At 49.7% G+C, this 21,997-nt stretch overlaps 1 protein-coding gene across 1 annotated transcript; it reads right to left on the reverse strand.

Annotated features, from left to right (window-relative positions):
- Positions 1–1,886: 1,886 nt before the first annotated feature.
- Positions 1,887–18,894, reverse strand: Rbck1 (RANBP2-type and C3HC4-type zinc finger containing 1). The gene is made up of 13 exons (XM_021192287.2): positions 18,759–18,894; positions 18,297–18,385; positions 17,191–17,335; positions 13,032–13,125; positions 12,008–12,206; positions 10,072–10,187; positions 9,814–9,987; positions 8,724–8,884; positions 7,707–7,818; positions 4,582–4,761; positions 4,171–4,269; positions 3,773–3,916; positions 1,887–2,474 (listed from the first exon to the last, which is right to left on the reverse strand). Exons 2-13 carry the CDS (start codon positions 18,316–18,318, stop codon positions 2,394–2,396), a joined length of 1,527 nt encoding a protein of 508 aa, XP_021047946.1. The 5' UTR covers positions 18,319–18,385; positions 18,759–18,894; the 3' UTR covers positions 1,887–2,393.
- Between the last annotated feature and the right edge of the window lie 3,103 nt (positions 18,895–21,997).

Consider the following 21,997-nt stretch of genomic DNA (forward strand, 5'->3'; position numbering starts at 1 on the left):
TGACAAGGGTCTATCTGCCTTCAGCCTTTCAAGGAAAGAGCTAGATTAGGTGGGCAGACAGGTGATTAACATGCCCAAGCAGAGGCAACTGGAGACTGACCCAAAATCAAGGCTTAGACTTCAGGTTTTAATCCCTTTGTGGGCACAGTAAGGATTTTTAGCAAAGGTGTTTTTTTGTTTTTTACAATTTTGTTTTCTAATTATGTATATATGACTGCAGCTGTCCTTAGAGGTCAGAGGATGGGAGTTCAGGTGTGAGAAACTGAACTTGGGTCCTCTTGTAAGAGAATTATAGTCTCAAGCCGAGTTGTCTCTTTAGCCCCAGCAAAGATATTTTCTGAGTACCAGTCATACACAAGTGTGGGCCAGTGTGTTGTAGACACCATCACAGTTAGGTGACAGGTATAGGACATGCCTAGAGTGCTCTGGCTTTTTTTGCTTTGTAGGCTTTTAACTTATAAGGCTAGCACTTGAATTTGAGCCTGTTTTAAAAGGCAAACCAACCCATCATGACTAATTTCTGTCTACTGAGGAACACCTGAGAGCTGCCTTCTAGCCTAGCTGGTTCTCAACCTGTCTGTCAATGACCCCTTGGGCAAACCCGTCTCCAAAAATACTGATGACATGATTCATAACAGCAAAATTAGTTATTAAGTAGGAATGAAAATAAGTTCATGGATGGGGTCACCACAGCATGAACTGTATTAAGGAGTCACAGCGTTAGGAAGGGTGAGAACCACTGGTCTGGTCTCTCAACAGTTCTACTGGCAGTGAGTGTGCAGTAGCTGGGCCCCTACTTTAGTGCCTTTGCCTGCAGAGGAGCCAGCCAGAAGCTGCTGCTGGGTGGGCATTTGTTGATCCTTGCTCCGTCCACAATAGGATACCATCCTGTGATGTCCTTTATCGTGGCAACTGTGAACCTCAAAGGGCTAGCAGGGCCAGGGCCCAACCTCCAGTTGCAGAGGGCTAAAGAGAAGTCTGAGTGGCAAAAGTTCTAAGCAGCTGAGGACATGAGGACCAAACACAAAGGACAAGTGGGATTTTGTTACCTGGGTAATGAAGGACACGTGTATAACAAGTCTTGGTCAGGCCAAGCTTGGAACATATCTGTTTTCCCAATACCATGGAGGCCAAGGCAGGAAAAAAGATTGCCACAAGTTTAAGGAAAACCTGGGCTACATCAACCTTATATCTAAAATCAAAGCACTGAGGAACACCTGAGAGTTGCCGTCACTGCCCAGGTACTTTTCTGACCCCACTGAAGCTGTAGGTCCATCCAAGGATACATACTCCAGGATGTAAACACCCTGGAAAAGCTACATGCCCTGGCATCTGGAGTGAGGTTTTGACCACATGTGCTGGGCTTACTGTTAAGGATCACATTGTGGGAAGACAGTAATACTCAATCTCAGAAGGAGCTGAATGGGCCAGAGTGGAGAGAAACCGCCAGACCAGACATCACAGCATGGCTTTTCCATCTTGCCTCTGCTGTTAAAGCAGAATGGGCCTCCTCCCTGCTTGGTTTCAGCAGTTTCAGAAACTCCTCTGCTCTTCTCCTTGGATACCCAGAGGAAGCAGCCAAGCCTTTCTTCCCAGCCTGCAGCTGCTGCCGTGGCCTCCCTCCCTAGCATCCCTCTAAGCGTCAAGGCTTTCTCAATAAATCTCCCCAGTGTGGGCTAATACTGCCCAAGCAACCTTGTCCTAAGAGCTGGGCATGGTGGTGCCAGGTCTGCTACAGGGGTCTCAGAGCTGAGCCAGCCTTATTCCCCCAACCACCAGAACCAACAGGCCACCTCCAGGTTCTGTTCCAAGCTCTCCAGAACTACCATTCTGCCTGTGTGGTACCCAGCCTAGGACATTGTTCCCTCAAGCATGACACCTTTCCCTTCAGGGAAAACCACTTTAATTCGCTTAAAGAGGAGGATGCAGAGCTGAACCTCATGGGTTGTTTCCTGACCTACCAATCTACCTGGGCCCTTGATGGATTCACATCAGCTTTAAGAAGTGCCCAGAAAGCCAGCAAGGCAAAGGATGAGGCTGTGGGTCCTCAGGGAGCAAGCTCAGGGGAAATAGAGTCACTCAGAGCACTAGCCAGCCAGGCCTTGGGCCAAGGCTGTGTTTAATTAAGGTTGGTGGCTAGTAAGGGTCCGGTGTCTAGTACAGGGCCATGGGGTCTGGTCAGCTATCCCTTGAAGCAACAGAGGCAGTGCAACTGACATCAGCTCAGCTGGGTCCTTATAACACAGCCAGCAGACTGCAGTACAGCTCGGGCTTTCTCCCTTACCAAGCCTAAAGGTATGGTGGCCAAAACAGAGCTAAAGTCCCTGGCCTAGCCCTGCTGTTCACTGCTATACATGTGGGGCTGGGTCAGTATGAGAGCCACCATCGTCGACTTAGTGGCAGTTTTGACAGCTTGGGTGGCATGGAATCCCATTGACCCGGCAGCGGCAGCCACCACTGGTGTCCCCTGGGCCCTAAAGGATAGAGAAAAGAGGATATCAGGCTGGTAAAAGCTAATCCCCAAAAGTTACTCTATGAGGCCAAGGCAGGGCCCATCTAAAGGTGCAGTGGGGTTGCCAAAAGCCCTCCTGCAAAGAACAGCCTCAGCAACCTCAGGGAGGCAGCCATGAAGGCCTTTCTTTAACCCCAGCCCAACCTCTCCAGCACCCCTAAACTCCATGCTCTTCCCCAGGCCAGAGAGAGAAAGGGATCCAGCTGTAGGTGGACCAGCACCCGGGCAGAAGGAAAACGTACAGTGGCTCTGCACCGCCTGCCTCTGTATCCACCAGCCCTGACTGCCACCACCCAGGCACTCACAGCCTGTGACTCGCATCCACCGAGCACTTCTCTACTACTTGTGTCTGACAATCTGAGACAGGCCTTAGCAAAGATGTGCCAGAGGGAGGGACTGGCAAGCCTCCTTCCAACTCCAGGCTGACCTTGACTCGTTCTCCCTCAAACAGAGCAGCAGGTAAGCCCCGCTGCACAGGTCAAAGCCTGACAGGCCTCAGCCCCCGCAGAAGCACAGGGGCAGGAGCAGGGGGTTGGTGCTCCAGAGCTATTCATGTCTCTCTCCACTTCCAAACAGAGCCCCCGAGAACCTCTAAACACTGCTAATTTGTAAAAAAAATTCTTAAGCCTATAATCTCCAGCACTCAGAAAGTTGAGGCAGGAGGACTGCCACAAATCCCAAAGCAACCCTGGCTACAGAGTGCAAAGCAGTATTAAAAAGTAAAAATAAAAAAAAGCCAGGCAATGGTGGTGCATGCCTGTAATCCCAGCACTTGGGAGGCAGAGGCAGGCGGATCTCTGTATTTACAGCCACCCTGGTCTGTTCCAGAGAAACCCTGTCTCCAAAATAAATAAATAAATAAATAAATAAATAAATAAATAAAATCTGAGTGCTCTGTCTCTCTCTTCCTCTTCCTCTCTCTCTCTCTCTCTCTCTCTCTCTCTCTCTCTCTCTCTCTCCTTCTCCTTCTCCCTCACCCACCCCCACCCCCAGCACGCACACACAGGTGCACAAACAATCAAAAACAAAATTAAGCTAGGCAACAGTGGCACGTACCTTTAATCCCAGTCCTCTGGGGGAAGAGGCAGGTTTAGATGATAGCCTGGTCTATTTTATGAGACCCTGACTCAAAATTAAATATTAAAATAACAATCTTTCCTCTTGAGCTGTACATGGTAGGCTAGACTGAGTTTGTGGCTAAAGTACTGAGTCCCTCTCCAGTTACTACCCCTCTCAGCTCCCCAGTACCCGAAGACTCACCCCAGGGCCCCAGCGTGGGCCCTTGGTGACCCAGCAGATCTCAGTGTGGCAGACTGTACAGCGGATCCAGTCACAGCCATCCTTCTTCTGCACCACAATCCGACACTGTGGGCAGTGCATGGCCTCGCCTTGCTGCAGCATCACCTGGGAAGGGGAGCTACTGAGGCTCTCTGCAGTACTCCCCCTCAGTCTGGCAGCGCTAGCCACCACTTCATCACAGAGGGCTGCCCAACCCAGACTCTTCCTTCAGTCCCACACATGACCCCTACTGAAGTCACACCCTGAAGTGGGGGTTTGACCAGGGAGAAGTCTTGACTTCCAAGAACATGTGAACTTAGTCCTTCCTCAGAAGCATCTACAACATATGTCCCCAGGCCCTTGCCAAGACCGTGCCTTACCTTCAGCATCTCTGTCGTCTGCCGGGCAGCCACATCATTCTGAGCCCGCAGGGCCAAGTCGTCTTGGTACTCCCTGCAATTCATGCCCTCATGGATAGCCTGGAGGGCAAGAAGCTCTTGAGTGAGACATTCCCCAGGGGCTCAAGCTGTGATAAGCAGAAGGGGCCCAACCCCAGCAATGAGTGCCATCAGTGGCAGCCCTCACTTAGAAAGCCTATACCTATCTTACAGAAGGCATAGGGTTCAGGAAGGGGGAGCCAGGACCATCAGTAGGAACCTAATATAAATCCTACTTTAGATGCTGACGGGTACTGTAACCCCTAAAGCAGCTCCCCACTAGGCTCAGACTGCATCCCCTGCAGCTGCCACAGCCAGTCATAGCAAGGCCCAGCTAGATGGTCCCTGTCTCACCTTGCAGAGCAGACAGTTGACACGGGTGCACACAGGACAGGTGAACTCGTTGACATCATCCTCAAAGAAGCACCAGCCCCTGCAGTCGGGGGTCTTGCAGTGGTAGCTCAAGGTGCTTCGGTTCTCTGCGATGGACACACCCAGGTCCAGGAAACGCTGGTAGTCCTCAGGGGACAGGAGCTGCACATACACAGCTTTGCTGCTGGGGTTCAGGACACCCAGCAGATGCCCTCCTCCTATCAAATGGTCCCAGGAAACCAAGCACTTCAACCCTGTCCCAAGCTCCTCTTCCCCCACCTATGCAGTTTTTTGGGGGGTTGGGTGATAGGGACAAGGTTTCATGTAATAAATGCTGGCCTTGAACTACTGGAGGGTCTCTACTTTGCAAGAGCTATAATACATGACTCAAGCTGTTATTCACAGAGCCCCTTGAGCACTTAAAACCTTCACTTAGTCCAAATGGCACAAACCTATCATCCTAGCACCTGGGAGGCTGTGGCTAGAAGTGGGCAAAGCTGGCAGTGCATAGTCATGGTGGCTAGAAAGCTTAAGTGACAGTGCCTCAGAATTACATACCTAAGGACTTAACTGTGGACAAATAGCCAACAGTTCAAATTTAAGGAGGAAAACATGGGACACAAGTGATGGGGGACAAAGAGGTTTAATTCCTATCCTATCTGGAAGTCATGAAACCCAGTCCATTGAAGGCTGAGACAGAAGGACCATTGAGAGTTCAAGGCCAGCCTGGACTATATATATATATATATATATATATATATATATATATATATATATATCAAGACCTGTCTCAAAGGCAAATCAGTATCCAGGTACACTGCACTCTACAAACAATGTGGTGACCATCTTCTTGTGCCACTACTCCACACAGAAACAGTGCTAGGGAGCTGCATCTCCTGGCAGGGAAAACTAAGCTGAGAGGAGAGGCAGAAAAGGCGTGTCAACAAGAGCTGAGATGCTCCTTAGATACCTGGCAGAGAGCAAAGCGAGTCAGTGGAGAGCCAGGCCTCTGCTCTGTATGTTAGCTGGGTGGTGCTTATGGAAGTTACATATGGTAAAACTCACATACCTGTACACCTAGAAGGTATACAATCTGTCTTGTGTGAACCACAATAAATGATGTTTACCTCGAAACCTCAGAATTACAGCCTGGGACCAATGAAATGGCATGGCAGGCAAGGGTGCTTGCTGCCAAACCTGCCAACCTGAATTTGAGAAGCACATGGTTGAAAAGACAGAATTGACTCCAGCTAATTGTCCTCTGAATTCCATACATGCTGTGTGTGGTACACACTTGATACATACACAAATAAATGCATCTATAAAAGAAACATATGAGCCGGGCATGGTGGCGCACGCCTTTAATCCCAGCACTCGGGAGGCAGAGTCAGGCGGATTTCTGTGAGTTCGAGGCCAGCCTGGTCTACAAAGTGAGTTCCAGGACAGCCAGGGCTACATAGAGAAACCTTGTCTCGAATAACCAAAAAAAAAAAAAACAAAAAACAAAACAAAAGAAACATATGGGGGACGGGCAATAGTACCTGCCTTTAACCATGCACTCAGGAGGCAATGTCAAATAATCTCTGTGAGTTAAACCAAGACTGTTACATAGTGAAACCTTGTCCCAAAACAACAACCGCAACAGAAGTCATCTGCCAAGAAAGAGGGAAGCAGGACAAACTACTACTAGAGGATGTCAGGACGTCCAGGGCTCACAGGGTTGGAGGTGTTTTTTTTTCTCTTATTTCTATTACTTGCCACTTATTAAAAGCACCACTACCAGACAGACCACTCTACGGACACCTGCTTCCTCTTGCTGCCACACCTGAGGCTTGAGTCAGGGCCTGAGGACATCTAGGGTGTCCTGCATGGAGTCCTCATATAAATATGGCCTTCTTGGGCCAGTGACAAGGGCCAGTGTCAGGTCTCTCCAGACCACAATAAGGATACTTCAGCAATGGCCAGGAACTGACCCGCTCAGAAGCCCCCAGACAAGGTTAAAGCACGGCTGCTTGGAATATAGAATTGAAATTCCCCAAGTTCTACTCTCAGATCCCCTTCCCACCTCAAAAGGGCCCCTTGGGCTAGAGAATCGTTTCATAATATTTTGGGGGACTTCAGGAGTCAGAGGAGACAGGAGTGATGGGAAGGAGGGGGAATCTGTGCATGCCTGGGGTCTGCCATCTGGACCCTGGCCACTGTCATCCTGCTTTTTTAAGCCTACGGTAGAAGTCAGATGCTGCGTGTGCTGTATTCTACCTGCTAGCCCTGAGCTTTGTGAAACCCCCGTCTATGCAGTTCAGGCTGGCCTCAAGCTTTCGGTTTGATGCCTCAGCAGTGCTGAGAGAACAGGGTGTGCTGTCATACCAACCCTCGAGTGGCCATATCACCACAGGATGTCACCAGATGGTTCACATTGCCCCTAAAGGGAGTCCACCTGAGCATGTAGTCCGCACTGATTAACAGGATTACAGCTAGCCAGCTTTGCACACTTACTGTTGTCTGAAACACTGAAACCTCACTAGCCACCACCATGTGATAGGCCTGTACAGCCTACATGTGGAGGGGACTGCAGTAGACGGTTATTCTAGAGAAGACCATCATGAGTCATCTCATACCACTGAGCAGACAATCCAGGATCCAACTCTGAAATTCAGACACCCCAGCTCCACCCAGTGGAAGCACAGCCTTGCACCTCACAAGCTACAGAGTCTTGGGGCACCAGGCCTGCAGTGAGTGGCTACACAGCAAAAGCAGTTGACACAGCAGCTGCACACACCTGCACACACTAGCAGATGCCACCTGTAGTTCTGATAGTGGACACAGGGCAGAGGCTGAGTGTCTGCCATGAGGTCACACAGCCAAGCCGCAGCCACAGTTCCCACCCACTGTAACTGTAGCCCTTGCTGCACTGGTGATGAAGCTAAATCAGTTGAGGTTTCACCTACCCCACCCCCACCGTCACCCCCAGCTGCCCTGCGTAGGCCCCAGGCGCTCCCAATGAACTTTCGGGTGATATCTGCTGGGGAGGCAGAGAGCTGATGTGCCTGTTGCCAGCTCCAGGCCAGTTCCCAGCGCTCAGAACACCTTTCCACCCACAGCCTTACCGCCCGGATCTCTCTCTCCAGCAGCTTGCCAGGGCATGAGTAGGTGCTGTCAATGAAGGGGCAGGACACCTCCGCCTCCTGGCTGTTTCGGATGGTGCCCTGCAGGCACTCCCTGGGCAGAGAAGGGTGGCAGTTAGGCTCATGTCAACCTCCACAGGGACTCTGGTCCTCGGATGGGAGGGCCTGATCCCGGGGCCCTTCCTTCCCATTCCTCTCAGCCCACCACCAAGGCCCCCACACTTCTATTCACCCCACCATCCCTGTGGCTCCGGTCTGGGGCACTGGCATCCCTGCCCAGGGGACTGCAGTAACCTCCTCCTTGGCCTCAGTCCAAGAGCCACCACCCAGCATTGCAGCAGTGCCACCCAAAGGGGACCAGACCAACTGCTGCACAGGCACAACTCTCCTGTCCCACCACACCCACCACCCCTCTGCTCCCTGGTCTCACAGTTTTCCAGCCTCTACTCCAGAATGACTTCTGAGGGGTTCCTTCCCCACAAGGCACTCAGCCTAGTTAACTTAGCCTGTGGCGCCGTATACATTAACACAGACTGCACACTAGAACACAAGCTAGAAGGGGCACTCTACCAGGGTCTACCATGGTGAATGAATATACTTCCCCAGCTCAAGGGGAAAGCCAACGTGGAGGACGGAATGCTGTGGGCTGTTAGGGGAGCTAGAACGACACCTGTTTCATTTCTGAGTTCCCTACAAGCTGTGTGGCTTGGCAACATGGGTGCTTGGATTCTCTGCACCTAGTTTTTTTTTTTTTTTTTTTTTTTGATTTTGGAGACAAGGTCTCAAGCGGCCCTGGCTGGCTTTGAACTCACTATACAGCCGAATCTAGTCTTGAACGTCTGATCTTCTTGCCTCCAGCTCCTGAGAGCTGGGATTTCAGGTATAAGCCACAATAACTCTTGCATAAACAGTGTTTTGTGGGCATCCAATGAGATAAGGAACAAGGCCACAGACATTTTACTCTGGTAACACTGTCACTGAGTGGGAGTGGGGCCGCACCTGCAGAAGGTGTGCAGACACTCACGCAGCACCACGGCCTCGCCGGGTGCCAGCACTGAGTAGCACACAGGGCACTCAGTAGGTTCGGTGTTCAGCACGAGGCTCCTCTGCTCCAGCTGCACGTGCTGCAGGTAGTTCCCCTCCTGCTGCTGCTGTTTCCGCTGGGCACATGGGCAGGGCGGGGCCACCAGGAGGGTCAGGGTCTCAGTTGGTCAGATAAGAAGTGGGACAAGGTTGGGGTAGGATGGGGGCACCAAGGTAGTAGTGGGCTGGGAATATGGGCAGGCCAAGAGAGCCGGGAGGGGCTACAGCAGAGTAAGAAGTCAGATGAGGGGACAAGGACGAGGGGACAAGGACGGTAGAAAAAGACAAGGTTCAGGGTACAAGAGGGAGTGGAGGAGGAGGGGTTCCACAGAGTTCAAACTCCGGAAAAGCAGGACAGTGCAGGAGGAGTGGTTAGAGGTCAAGGCTGGGGGCAGAGTGAGGCTGCAGAAAGCTTGCTAGGTATGGGGTTGAGGTCAAGGTGTGGCAGGCTACACTGACCCCAAAGGGAATGACGGAGGGCAGAGCATGCTCTTGGAGGGGTGAGCACCAGAGTAGGGTGTCTACGGAATCAGTGTTTGTGACAGAACTGACTACTCTAGGGAAATGAGTGCGGACAGTCACTCCCAAGCAGCACAGGAAGGCAGTCGATTCGAGAAGGGACAGGAGGTGGAGTATGTATGTAACAGGAGCCAGAGTGAGGTTACAGGCCATGGGGTGAGGATCTGACTGAGGTATAGCACACTTAGGGTCACAGATGAAGTACGGCTAAGGATGCTTGTGGACATGGAAGGAGGGGGTGTCAAAGCAAGGACACAGAGCAAGTGAAGAGCCTAGCTGTGCATCACAACCAGAGAATGAGCATCAGCCAGAGAACCGGCCTCAGAGAGAGGCAGCTCTCAGTCAAGGCCAAGGTTATGGCTTAGCAGTGAGGTCACAAGGTAAGTGGCAATGGCCAGGGGCATAGCAGTATGCAGGTGGTTCCCTTTCTGGCTCAGGCCTTCCTCAAACAGCCTTCAGGTGCCTGTCCCTGGACCTGTATGCCCACCTGCTGGTACTGGCGCAGCGCCTCCTCCTCGCTGGCCAGGCGTGCTCGCTCTTCCTCGTCAGGCTGGTACGAGGCAGGTATCTGGTAGGTCTCAGGCCTTGCACGACAGCACATCTCACACCCAGGCCGCGTGGGTTTGTTGATGAAAGTGCAGCCAGGGCACTGCCAGCCCACCTGGGTGCAGACAGGCTGTGAGCTTGGGTGTCGAGCTTGACATCGAGGGCAGGGCACAGGTGCCCATGAAGTAAGGCAGCTTACTGGTGGCGACTCTGGTGCTGCATCTGGCTGTCCCGGCTCCTGGTTGGTCCTGGGTTTCGGGAGGACAGGTTCCAAGGGCCCCCGTGACTGGAGGGTGAGGTCCTTGAAGCCCAAATCTGCAGAAGGAGCATGTGTGGTACCTAGGTAACCACGCGCTGCGCTGGCCAGACACAACCCACCTCGAGTCATCTCCCGGCTCTACAGGGTCTCTAGACCCCTCCCGAAGGTGAGCCGGCCTCTGTCCAACCACCCACTGCTGCAGGCTGGGTGGGAAGCCATAGTCCAGGAATACCTTTGGGGGTACAGTGGGGATAGGGTTATAGTTTGAAAAGTAAAATACCAGCCAGGCAGTGGTGGCGCACGCCTTTAATCCCAGCANNTGGNAGGCNGAGGCAGGCGGATTTCTGAGTTCAAGGCCAGCCTGGTCTACAGAGTGAGTTCCAGGACAGCCAGGGCTACACAGAGAAACCCTGTCTCGAAAAACCAAAAAAAAAGAAAAGGAAAGAAAAGAAAAAAAAAAAGAAAGAAAAGAAGAGAAAAGAAGAGAAAAGTAAAATACCTACCACTTGCACTTGGGATACCCCAAGGCTAAGGCTTTACTCCACCTTACCCATAACTGACTTCATGAGCTCCGTCCCTTTTAGGAGGAGGAGCTCCTAAACAGACTCCACCGTGCTGAAATGCCCACCAAGAAGAAAGAGGACTGAGCACCCCCAGTCAACGCGATAACCAGGGATCAAAGGGGATCAGGGCTGGGAGGGACTGAGATGTAGCAGCTGAATGCCGTATCTTTTGCCACCAAGAACACTGGTTGGACAACTGGCAAAAACCCAAATGAGACTGACTATACTTGTGTCGATGTCAACCAGAGCGAGGGCTCAGTGAGCAAAGCCCTTGCCTCCATGCCTGAGGACCTGAGTTCGAGCCCTTGGACCACACAGTGAAAAGAGAACTGGCTCCTGCAAGTTGACCTCCTTCCTTCCCATGTACTCTGTGGCACATGCATGGCTTCATACACACATACATACACACACACACACACACACACACACACAGAAACAAGCAAACAAAGGGGGTTGTTGGTTTTTTGTTTTTTGTTTTTTTTTCAAGACATGGTTTCTGATAAAGTTCTGGGTGCCCTGGAATTCATTATGTAGACCAGGCTGGCCTTGAGCTCAAAGATCTGCCTGCCTCTGCCTCCTAAGTGCTAGGATTAAAGGCATGTGCCACTATGCCCAGTCCAATAAACGCAATTTTTTAAAATTAAAAAAAAAAAAAAGTCTATACTACATTGATGTTAATTTCCTGCACTGGAGGGTAGGTAACACAGGAAAATGACCTTTCTTTTTAAGAAACTACCCAAATATTCAGGGGAGGAAGAGCCTACTTATAGTTACTTCTAAAATGTCTCTGCACCCGGAGGCAAAGCTAAAGAAGGAAAATGAACAACAACAAAAAACAAAACAAAACAAAACAAAAACATAAACAGCAGCCAGGCAACAGTAGCAGGGCCTTTAGTCCCAGCACTCAGGAGGCAGAGGCAGGTGGCAGATCTCTGAGTTCAAGGCCAGTTTGGTCTATAGTGTGAGTTCCAGGATAGCCACGGACAGCTATACAGAGAAACCCAGTCTTGAAAAAACAAAAAAACAAAACAAAGAAGGAAAATGTTTCTCTGTACAATTCTCTGACTTTTCTACAGGTCTAAAATACTGCCGTGAAAACAACCATACTCTACCTTAGTTACCTCACATATAGAGACAGAGACACAGGAAACTGAGGGACAGACAGAAACGGCAGTGAGCTTGCCTCAGCTCACAGGGCTAGCAAATGCCAGGCCAGGAGTAAACAGCCCCTCCCTTCACGCCAGCCTCCCCCATCTGACATCCTGGTTCATGGACAGGGCCCTCCAGCACATCGATGACAGAGAAGACTTCACCTTCCAACATTCGCAGCTGCCGCTGCCGCTGCAGCTCTTGCGGGTTGAGTGATGTGTTGCGGGCTGACAGCAGGTAGAGATAGGCACCGTCTCCATTCCGCCGAATGCCGTGTGAATGCAAGGTCTCCTGGTCTCGTGCCAGCCTCTGTCCAACCACCCACTGCTGCAGGCTGGGCGGGAAGCCATAGTCCAGGAATACCTTTGGGGGTGCAGTGGGGGTGGGGTTATAGTTTGAAAAGTAAAACATCTACCACGATACTCACATTTGATCCCAGGTGGAGGTGCTGTTTTCTGGTAGAACTGTTGCTGGGGAAGCCTGGCTAGTGTAGGTGGGCCCCGAAAGCTGGCTTTGAAGGTTAAGAATTTACCCTGTTTTCGCCCCAGCTCTTTACTCCTTGGCCTTATGAAAAGCCACATCCGAGGTCTAGCACAGCAGTGGTGTGCACCTTTAATCCCAGAACTCAGGAGGCAGAGGCAGGTGGATCGCTTTAAATTCGAGACCAGCCTGATCTACAAAGTAAGTTCCAGGCCACCCAGAGTTAGTGAAACTCTGAGTCTACAAAAGGAGAGAGGAAGGCTGGAGAGATGCCCAGTGATTCCGAATACTTGCTCTTGCAAGACCTGGGTTCAACTTCCAGCACACACATGGTGACTCACAATCAGCCACAACCTCAGTGCCACAGGACACAACTGTCAGACACATGGAACAACACTCACATGCAGGCAACCATTCATATACATAAAGTTAAATATATAACTCTGAAAAACGTTTAAGGGGGAACAAAAACAAAAACAAAAAAACAAAAAACCCGAAGCTACAAGTTCCTGACCCCTAAATGGAGTCTCTCAAACACAGCCTTGCCACTGTGACGCACAATATCCTCTGGACTGTGAGGCAAAATGAACTTCTCCTCCGGTTGGTTGTCCGGTACCACAGCAACAGGGAATATGGTGGGTGGGGGGTAGGGAGCAGAGAGAAAAGGGAAAGCCAGAGAGGAGCCCACCTCCCCCCACCTTCACTCACCATGTCCTTTAGGGAGGCCACCGTCATATCAGGGCGTACTGTGAGCCAAATGGTGACGGTGTGCATGTAAGCATCCTCCACACTCACACAGAGCCTGTGGAAAACACGGGGAGGCAAGGATTTGGGCTGCCGGCATGGGACTGTTCACGCCTGCACATGTGCAGGGGCTATCTGCTGGTTAGAATTTTTGTCGACATATACAAGTTAGAAAAGAAAATATCAATAAATGTCTCCATCAGCTGGGTGTGGTGGCGCACGCCTTTAATCCCAGCACTTGGGAGGCAGAGGCAGGCGGATTTCTGAGTTTGAGGCCAGCCTGGTCCACAGAGTAAGTTCCAGGACAGCCAGGGCTATACAGAGAAACAAAACAAAACAAAAAAATGTCTCCATCAAATTGGCCTGCAGGCAAGCCTGTGGGACATTTTCTATCCTTTTTAAAAATCAAATTTTTAAAAGATTCATCTTATTTCCTGTGTTTGAGTGACTGCCTGCATATACACATCCACACCACTTGGTACCTGGTGCCTGTGCAAATCAAAAGAGGATATGAGACTCCTGGGAATCAGAGCTGCAAAGAGTAGTGAGCCACCATGTGGGTGCTGAGAACCAAACCTGGGCCTTCCATAGAGTAGCAAGCACTCCCAACTGCGGAGTGACATCTCCAGCTGGGCTGGGGGCAGTGCCACCTCTGAGCGGATGGCCCTGGGTTGTATTAAAAGCAATCTGAGCAAGCCTGGAGAGCAGAAGCAGCATTCCTCCAGACTCGTCTTCAGTTCCTGCTCCAGTTCCTGACCTCGCCTCCCTCAGTGATAGAATAGAAGCTGGGATGTGTAAGCCAGGCTCTTTCCTCCCCAAGCTGTTTCCGGTCATGGTGTTTATCACAATAGAAAGCAAACCAAAACAACTTGCATGGACAGCCCACACTGGGGAGACTCTCTCTGGGTCTTCACCCAACAGGAAGCGCGGCCTAAGCCCTTTACTGGCTCACATTAGCTGGTGGGCATAGGAACAGCAGTACTGGGGATGAGCCCAGGGCCTTGGGCTAGGGGAGTGTTCTACAGCTGAGCTGGGTCTCAGCCCTTATCATTTATGTGTTTTATGTATGTGAGTACACTGTTGCTGTCTTCAGACATACCAGGAGGAGGTATGAGATCCAATTACGGATGGTTGTGAGTCACCATGTGGTTGCTAGAAATTGAACTCAAGAATTCTGGAAGAGCAGTCTGTTCTCTTAACCACCGAACTATCTCTCCAACCCAAAAGTTTTTTTGTTTCTGTTTTGTTGTTGTTGTTTGTCCTGATATATATTTTCTAGTCCTTTATTTTTATTTTGAGACAAGAATCTGTAATTGCCAATGCAGGCTTTGAACTTGTTATCTGTTTCAGCCTCCCAAGAAGCTGTCACCAAGCTGGGTAAATTCTTTTTTTTTTTTTTTTAAAGATTTATTTACTATTATATGTAAGTACACTGTATCTGTCTTCAGACACTCCAGAAGAGGTCCTCAGATCTCATTACAGATGGTTGTGAGCCACCATGTGGTTGCTGGGATTTGAACTCAGGACCTTCGGAAGAGCAGTCAGTGCTCTTAACCACTGAGCCATCTCTCAAGCCCTTGGGTAAATTCTTTTGTAGGGGAAAGGAAGATTCTTTTGGTTTGGTTTGGTTTGAAACAGGGTCTTATGTAAGGCTGGTCCTGAACTCCCTATTAAGATGAAGATGTCCTTGAACTACGATCCTCTATTCCAATGTCTAAGTGTTGGGTTTATGTAGGTGCAGCTCTGGCCATATCCTTTCCCAGATACACACATCCTATGGTAGCCATGCTGCAGGAGCAATCAGCAGCTGCCAGAGCGACTTAAGTCCAAGCTGCATCATTCCAAACCATGTCTAACTTTTATTTTTGGTGCTGGGCATTGAATGAGGAGCCTCATACACGCCAGGCAATCACTCAACCATTGAGGTCACGTATTCTTACTCTAGTCTATAAGCATCAGTGTTCTCAGGGATCTGCAAGCTTATTCTGTTCTTCTGTTTGTTTTGAACAAGGATCTCACTATGCAGCCTAGAGTAGCTGTCATCCTCCTCCTACCTCAGCCTTCCAAGTGCCACCTAGCATTACAGATGTATGCCACCATGCCGGCTCCTGAAACATGATTGAAAGACCAAAAAGCAAGAAAAATCAGAATGCAAATGAAGAACTGAACTGAACCACAAGGAAAACAGATAACCTATGCCACAGGATCCAAGTCCAGCCTTCTGAGACCTGGGAGAGCCACGGGAAACAGTGCATCATCTAAGCAAAGGCAGCCAGGTCAGGCAGTACATACCCATGATCCCAGACTCAGGAAGCTGATTTCTGCAGGAGGATAGCCCCAAGTTCCAGGCCAGTCTGGCCTACATAAAAAACCCTTGTCTCAGCAGCTCCTGTTCTGAAAAACACTCCAAGAAATACCCAAGAAGCTCTTCCAGAAAATGATTTGCTTTTTGAGTCAGATCTCATTATTTAGCACTGCCTGGTCTGGAATGGACCATGTAAAACAGGCTGACCTCTAACTCAGAGGCTCACCTGTCTCTGCCTCTCGAATGCTGGGATTCTAGGCATGTACCACGTGCCCGAGGCAGGAAAATGATTCTGATACTCAACTATTGGTAAAAAACAAATAAATAAACATACAAAGACTCAAAGTTTTCTGTCTATGTTTTCATACGAGAGAGGTTTTCGTTGTCTGGGTGTTCTTGTGAGACATGGTTTCATGTATTCAGGATGGCTCTGAAACTTCTGCTCCTCCTGCCTCTACCACCCAAGTACTGGGATTACAGGTGTGCACCACCACACTCGGCTAAAACCAGATTCTTAATCTTAGGAGTTTGGAAACATAAAAGCACACAAGCTTTACACTTATTACTCATGCCATAGGGAGCAATTCCATAATAACAATACTAGGAAGCCCACAGAGCAGGGGTTCTCAACCTGTGGGTCCTGAGACCGTCAGAAAACAGATATTTACATTATAATTCATAACAGTAGCAAAAACAGTTACGAAGTAGCAACAAAAATAACTTTATGAGCCTGGACGTGGTGGCACTCACCTTTAATCCCAGCACTTGGGAGGCAGAGGCAGGCGGATTTCTGAGTTCGAGGCCAGCCTGGTCTACAAAGTGAGTTCCAGGATAGCCAGGGCTATACAGAGAAACCCTGTCTCGAAAAAAAAAAAAAAAAAAAAAAAAAAAAAAAACTTTATGGTTGGGGGTCACCAGACATGAGGACCTGTACTGAAGGGTCACAGCATTAGGAGGGCTGAGAGCAAGCCATAAAGGCTACACATGTTCAGAACCAAAGAGGGGCAAATTATGGAAGCCTTGTAGTAACAGAGCAAAATCTGTAAGTTACTATATTACCAGGTTTGTTACTTTGTACCTGTAAATGCCAATACTCCAAAAATAAAACTTTCTTGAGTTGAAGGCTGGCTACAGGGTGATTTACAGGCCAACTTGGATTACAGAGTTAAGACTTGGTCTCTAAAAACAAAGAGTAAATTAAAACTTAAAATACTGGTTGAAGAGCTGTCTCGGTGGGTGAAAGCACCCGGCCCGTGCTAGCTGACCTCCATACCCTATGGTGGGAAGGACAGAACTGTCTCCTTAAAGTGGCTCTGACTTTAACACATTTGAGAAATAAACCCCATGCTTGCTTCTAGCAGCAGATACCAACTCTGGAGGATCTGCATGGCCCCCCGCACAAAAGGACACCTATTGTGCAGGGTCCTCGTAAAAGAAAAGAAAAAAGGAACCACAGCACAGCCTACCCCACAGTTCACAACTGATGAGCAAGCGACTAGGCTTTGCAGCTCAATCTCCTACAAGAGAACCTGCCAGTGAGGGCCTGGATTTGATCCCAGTACTGCAGGGGAAAACACAGATAACCTGTGCACAGACGGTCAAGAGGCCTCCAGTCGTTCCCCCCCCTTCTTTTTTTTTGTTTTTGTTTTTTTGAGTCAGGGTTTCTCTGTGTAGCCCTGGCTGTCCTGGAACTCACTCTGTAGACCAGGCTGACCTGGAACTCAGAAATCCGACTGCCTCTGCCTCCCAAATGCTGAGACTAAAGGCGTGAGCCACCACGCCCGGCTTCCAGTAACCTTTAATGAAAGGCACACTCACCTGATGTCCTGTGTTGGGGAGACCTCGGGTTTTACTTGCACCCTGAGGGGCACCCTCTGCTCTGCCAGCCAGGTGGCATACTTGATAGCAGCCTGTTCATCTCCACCAGCCACTGCCCGGGCAAGGCTCAGGGCCATCTCCTCTGCTGAAGGTGGGCAGAGAACAAGCAGGTTAGCATCGGTTTCTGTGGGGAGGCTGGAGAGGTGACCGTTGCTGCTTGCTTTGTCTTGCTTCTCTAGTGAGTGACTATATCTTCTGCACATGGCTATGCTAAGTCTTTTTTTTTTAAGGGGGGAGGTGCTTTTTCCCGTCCTCACTCCTCTGGACCCTGGGCTCACTGAGTCCTCACTCTCCTGTACCCTCTTCCCTCCATGCTCACGGCGTCCTCAGACTTCCATTCATTTATCTGACAAGCATTCCTTGAACTCTCCTGTATGCCACCCACTATTCCAGAAAGTAGACTCTTTAACAGCGGTTAAGACGAAGAGCGTCCTTCTCCTAATAAAACTCTAAGTTCAACAAGAAAATAGAAAACCTAAAAGCTTGATGAGAAAATCAGTCTGTGGTCCATTCTAGCAATAACTGAGTAAGGAGGTCAGGGGAGACCTCTAGGAGGTAAGGGAAACAGAGGCCAGAAGGAGCGGTTGCTGGACATTCCAAAATCCAATAAGGATGATTGTTCCAAGAGGCCAGAGAGTGGGCAAAGGCCTTGGGCAAGAAGTGGGTGGGACAAAACAGAAAAACCATGCACTAAGGCATAGCTTAGAGAGTGAGCATATGCCTAGCATGCATGAAGACCCGGGTTCAATCCCCAGTGTAGACAGAAGAGGCTGGTGGGAGTTGGAGTCAAAAAGGGGGGGGGGGTGTTTGATCCAGAAAAGGTTTCCAGCAAACAGAACAGTAGCATTATCGGAGTTCCCCCAATTCTGGGTGAAAGGGCCAGGGAGAGAGGGATGTATGTTCCCCTCTCGGTCCTACTCTGGTCAACTTAATTTTGTTTTCCTAACAACCAGGAGCTCTCTAACTCCGTTCACAAAGTCTCCGACTCCTATTTCTGCACTGACTAGGCCTAGGGTCCACTTCCACCAGTTGCAATCGGTGCCCACCTTTCTTGGTCTTCTCGTCCATCTGTCCTGGCTGCGCCCATCCCCTCAGAAAGGGCTGCTGCTTCCGGGAAACGCTACTTTGGGGTAACCTGGGAGAGAGCGGGAGGGGAGAAGCGACTCAGCCCTAGCCGGCCTCGTGCGTGTGTCCCAGTCCGCACTCGGGCAGCATCACACTGCCCAGGGCCCGAGGCCCGGCACTGGGAACCAATGGGGCTCCGCGAGGGACACAGAAAGCGAAGGAGGCCCCGGGCCAAGCCCGCAAAGGGCGTTGAGTAACCACGACCCAAAAGCGAGGGACAGAGGGAGGCCGGGCAGCCACCCGGCGCGGGCGTCCTAGCGTCCGGAACCCCAGCCCGGAGGCTCGCGCTACCCGGAAGACAGCGCAGGCAGCGTCCCCGGAAGAGAAAGTGAAAGTGGCAGTCCCGGAAGTGCTGCAGACCGAACGGAAAACTGTCCCCTCACCCGAGACTGTGCAGGGTCACCAACCGGGGCAGGCCTCTAGATCGTTCCTGGTACTCAAGCTCCACACATGGTTGGGCGGACCAGAGACACTTGGTCTAGGGGCCCATGATCTCCCCTGGGCCGTCCGCTACCTCCGGCTCTGGGAGGGCGGGGCTGGGGGCGGGGCCTAGAGGGCGAGGTGTAGGATTGGCTTCTCTGCCCCGAGTTCTCCTAGGCTTGCACTCCTGGAGCTGGCCTTGCGAGTCTCGCTTCCACACGTGCTAAGCCTGCAGGCTCACAGAGTTGCCAACACACCTATAGGTAGCCCTGGTTCTTGGCCTTCATGCACTTGAAGAAACAGAGGGTTTGAATGCTTATGACTTGCCTAAAGCCACATTGCCAGAGTTTGAATCCAAATGTGGCAGTCTCCAGAGCCCAGCTTGACATCCTGAGGCCTCGCAAAGGCTGGGAATTCTTTTCAGCCTCCACTCATTTTACATTTTCTCCCACTTTCATCTCACAGATTAGCAGATACACTGGGCACCCCCCCTGCAGAATAGATAACAGAAATACATCCTCTCTTGCCGGGCTTGGGAGGCAGAGGCAAGCGGATTTCTGAGTTCGAGGCCAGCTTGGTCTACAGAGTTCCAGGACAGTCAAAGGTATACAGAGAAAACCTCTCGAAAAAACAAAAACAAAACAAAACAAAGAAAGAAAGAAAAGAAAAGGAAAGGAAAGGAAAGGAAAAAAGAAGTACATCCTCTCCTGCGCACAGATCTCATCCTGCCAGTCCTTCTCTTGTTTCCCCTCAACTGTCCAAAGGATCCTGTTAAAGTATAGGTAAAGGGACAGGGGAGACAGCTCAATGGGTTAAGTACTTGCTTGCTGGGCATGCATGAGGATCTGAGTTCACTACTCAGTGGCCCCGGGGTGGTGGGAGCTTATAACCACCTCTGAGCAGGCAAACGGGAATATACCTGGGGTCCCCTAAACAACCAGGGCAGCCTAAAAAGATCCAGGTGGAGACCCTGTCTCAGCAAGGTGAGTGGTGCCCTACAGGAGCATGGGAGCACTTCTTCGAACACACACACACACACACACACACACACACACACACACACACACGGAAAACTTGTATGAAACCTTACCACCTGCTCCCACCTTTGCCTGCATTCTTCACTATCCCCTTCCACTTGGCTCACTGCACACTGAAGCACTGGCTCTTGAATCCTAGAATGAATTCCTCTGCACTGAAGACCCCGGGGAGCCTTAGCTTACCGGGGATCCACTGAGTGATTCACATGGAGCCAGGATCGATGCAAAAAGCAAGAGGAATTTATTGTTCCAGTGCACTGGGGTCATCCCAGACCCGAAGGAGAGGTGGCTACCCCCAGCACCATTCTTATATGGTTGGGGGGGCAGCAACTAGGCACAATGATTGGCAGGACATTGCACCCTTTAAACTGATTGGTCTTTAGGGAATGAGGTGACAAGGACTTCCCTTGTCTGAAGGTGGGCAACAGCCACTCCTGCAGAAGTGTCCCCACCTGTAAGTTGGTTCCTGCCCTTTGGTCTGAGAAGTGTTAATTAGCCTCTAGCTTCCATGAGGACAAGTGTTTCACGACCTTCCCAAAGTTCCTAAGCTGACCTTTTCACCACATTTGGGAGCTTCTGCTTTAGAATTTTCCAGTCCCAGCTGGGAATGTCTGTAAATCCCAGCACTTGGAAGTTGGAGGCAGGATGCTGGGCTACATGAGACTCTAGGGAGAGAGCAGGGAGTATGTATGTTTTTATCTGAGAGAGAGAGAGAGAGAGAGAGAGAGAGAGAGAGAGAGAGAGAGAGAGAGAGAGAATGATTCCACCTGGGATCATTTGGTAACAATTATTCTTGGGTTTTGACAGAAAAGACCATTGTTTATAGTTCCCAAATTCTGAGATTATAGGCACAAACATCACACTCAGATTGTTTTGTTTTTGAGATTGGGTCTCACTGCATAGACCTAGCTAGTCTGAAAAGGCTTGTAGATCAGGCATGCCTCTAACTGTGTAACCCACCCACCTCAGCCTAACACTGACCTGAATTACAGGAGCTTACCACAGCTTTTTTGTTTTTTGTTTGTTTGTTTTTTGAAACAACCTCTGCTGCTTTTCCTCTGAGTGCTTTTTTTGTTTGTTTTTAATGTCTTTAAACTTTTTTCTTTAACATTTCACTCTGAAGAATCTATGTAAAATTTTATAGGGTTTCTTGAATCTGTGATGTTTGATTTCTAATTCCCTGGATAGTCACATCTAATCTTCTGTTTAACATATCATTTGGACTTTGACTTGTTTGTTTGTTTGTTTTATATTCAAAAGATTTATTTATTTTATATATGTGAGTACACTGTAGTTGTCTTCAGAGACACCAGAAGGAGGCATCAGATCTCATTACAGATGGTTGTGAGTCACCATGTGATTGCTGGAAATTGAACTCAGGACCTCTGGAAGAGCAGGCAGTGCACTTAACCAGCTCTCCAGCCCTTGTTTTGTTTTTTTAATATTGAGATTCAACTTTGGTTGAACTGAAACTTAACATATAGACTAAACTGGACTCAGACCTGCAGGAACGCTTGCTTCTGCCTCGAAGTACTAGGATTTCAAGTGTACCCTTCTAAAACATGTGATCAATTTTTCAGATCATTGCCGCTTAGTAGAATTTCCTTTTATTTTTGCAATGGTTCCAAGCTTCTGTTTATCTGTTGTAATGGTTTGTATATTCTTGGACCAGGGAGTGGCACCATCTGGAGGTGTGGNCTGGTTGGAATAGGTGTGTCACTGTGGGTGTGGGCTTAAGACTCTCACCCCAGTTACCTGGAAGTCAGTCTTCCAGTAGCAGCCTTTGGATGAAGAAGTAGAACTCTCAGCTCCTCCTTCACCATGCCTTCCTGGATACTGCCAGGCTCCCACCTTGATGATAATGAACTGTACCACTGAACCTGCAAGCCAGCCCCAATTAAAGGTTGTTTTTATAGGACTTGCCTTAGTCATGGTGTCTGTTCACAGCAGTAAAACTCTAACTAAGACAGAAGTTGGTACCTGGGACTGGGGTATTGCTGTGATAGGCCTGATCATGCTTTTATTTGAAAGAATGTGGATTTGTGGACTTTGGATTTGGAAAGCAGTGGAATGCTTTTAATGGGGCTTAATGGGTCATCCTAGTAGGAATATGGAAGACTTTGTTGCTGGGAGTAATTTGAACTGTGTTGACCTGGCCCAAGAGA

The sequence above is a fragment of the Mus pahari genome, chromosome 3, assembly GCF_900095145.1.
Source record: "Mus pahari chromosome 3, PAHARI_EIJ_v1.1, whole genome shotgun sequence".
In the NCBI taxonomy this organism is placed as follows: Eukaryota; Metazoa; Chordata; class Mammalia; order Rodentia; family Muridae; genus Mus; species Mus pahari.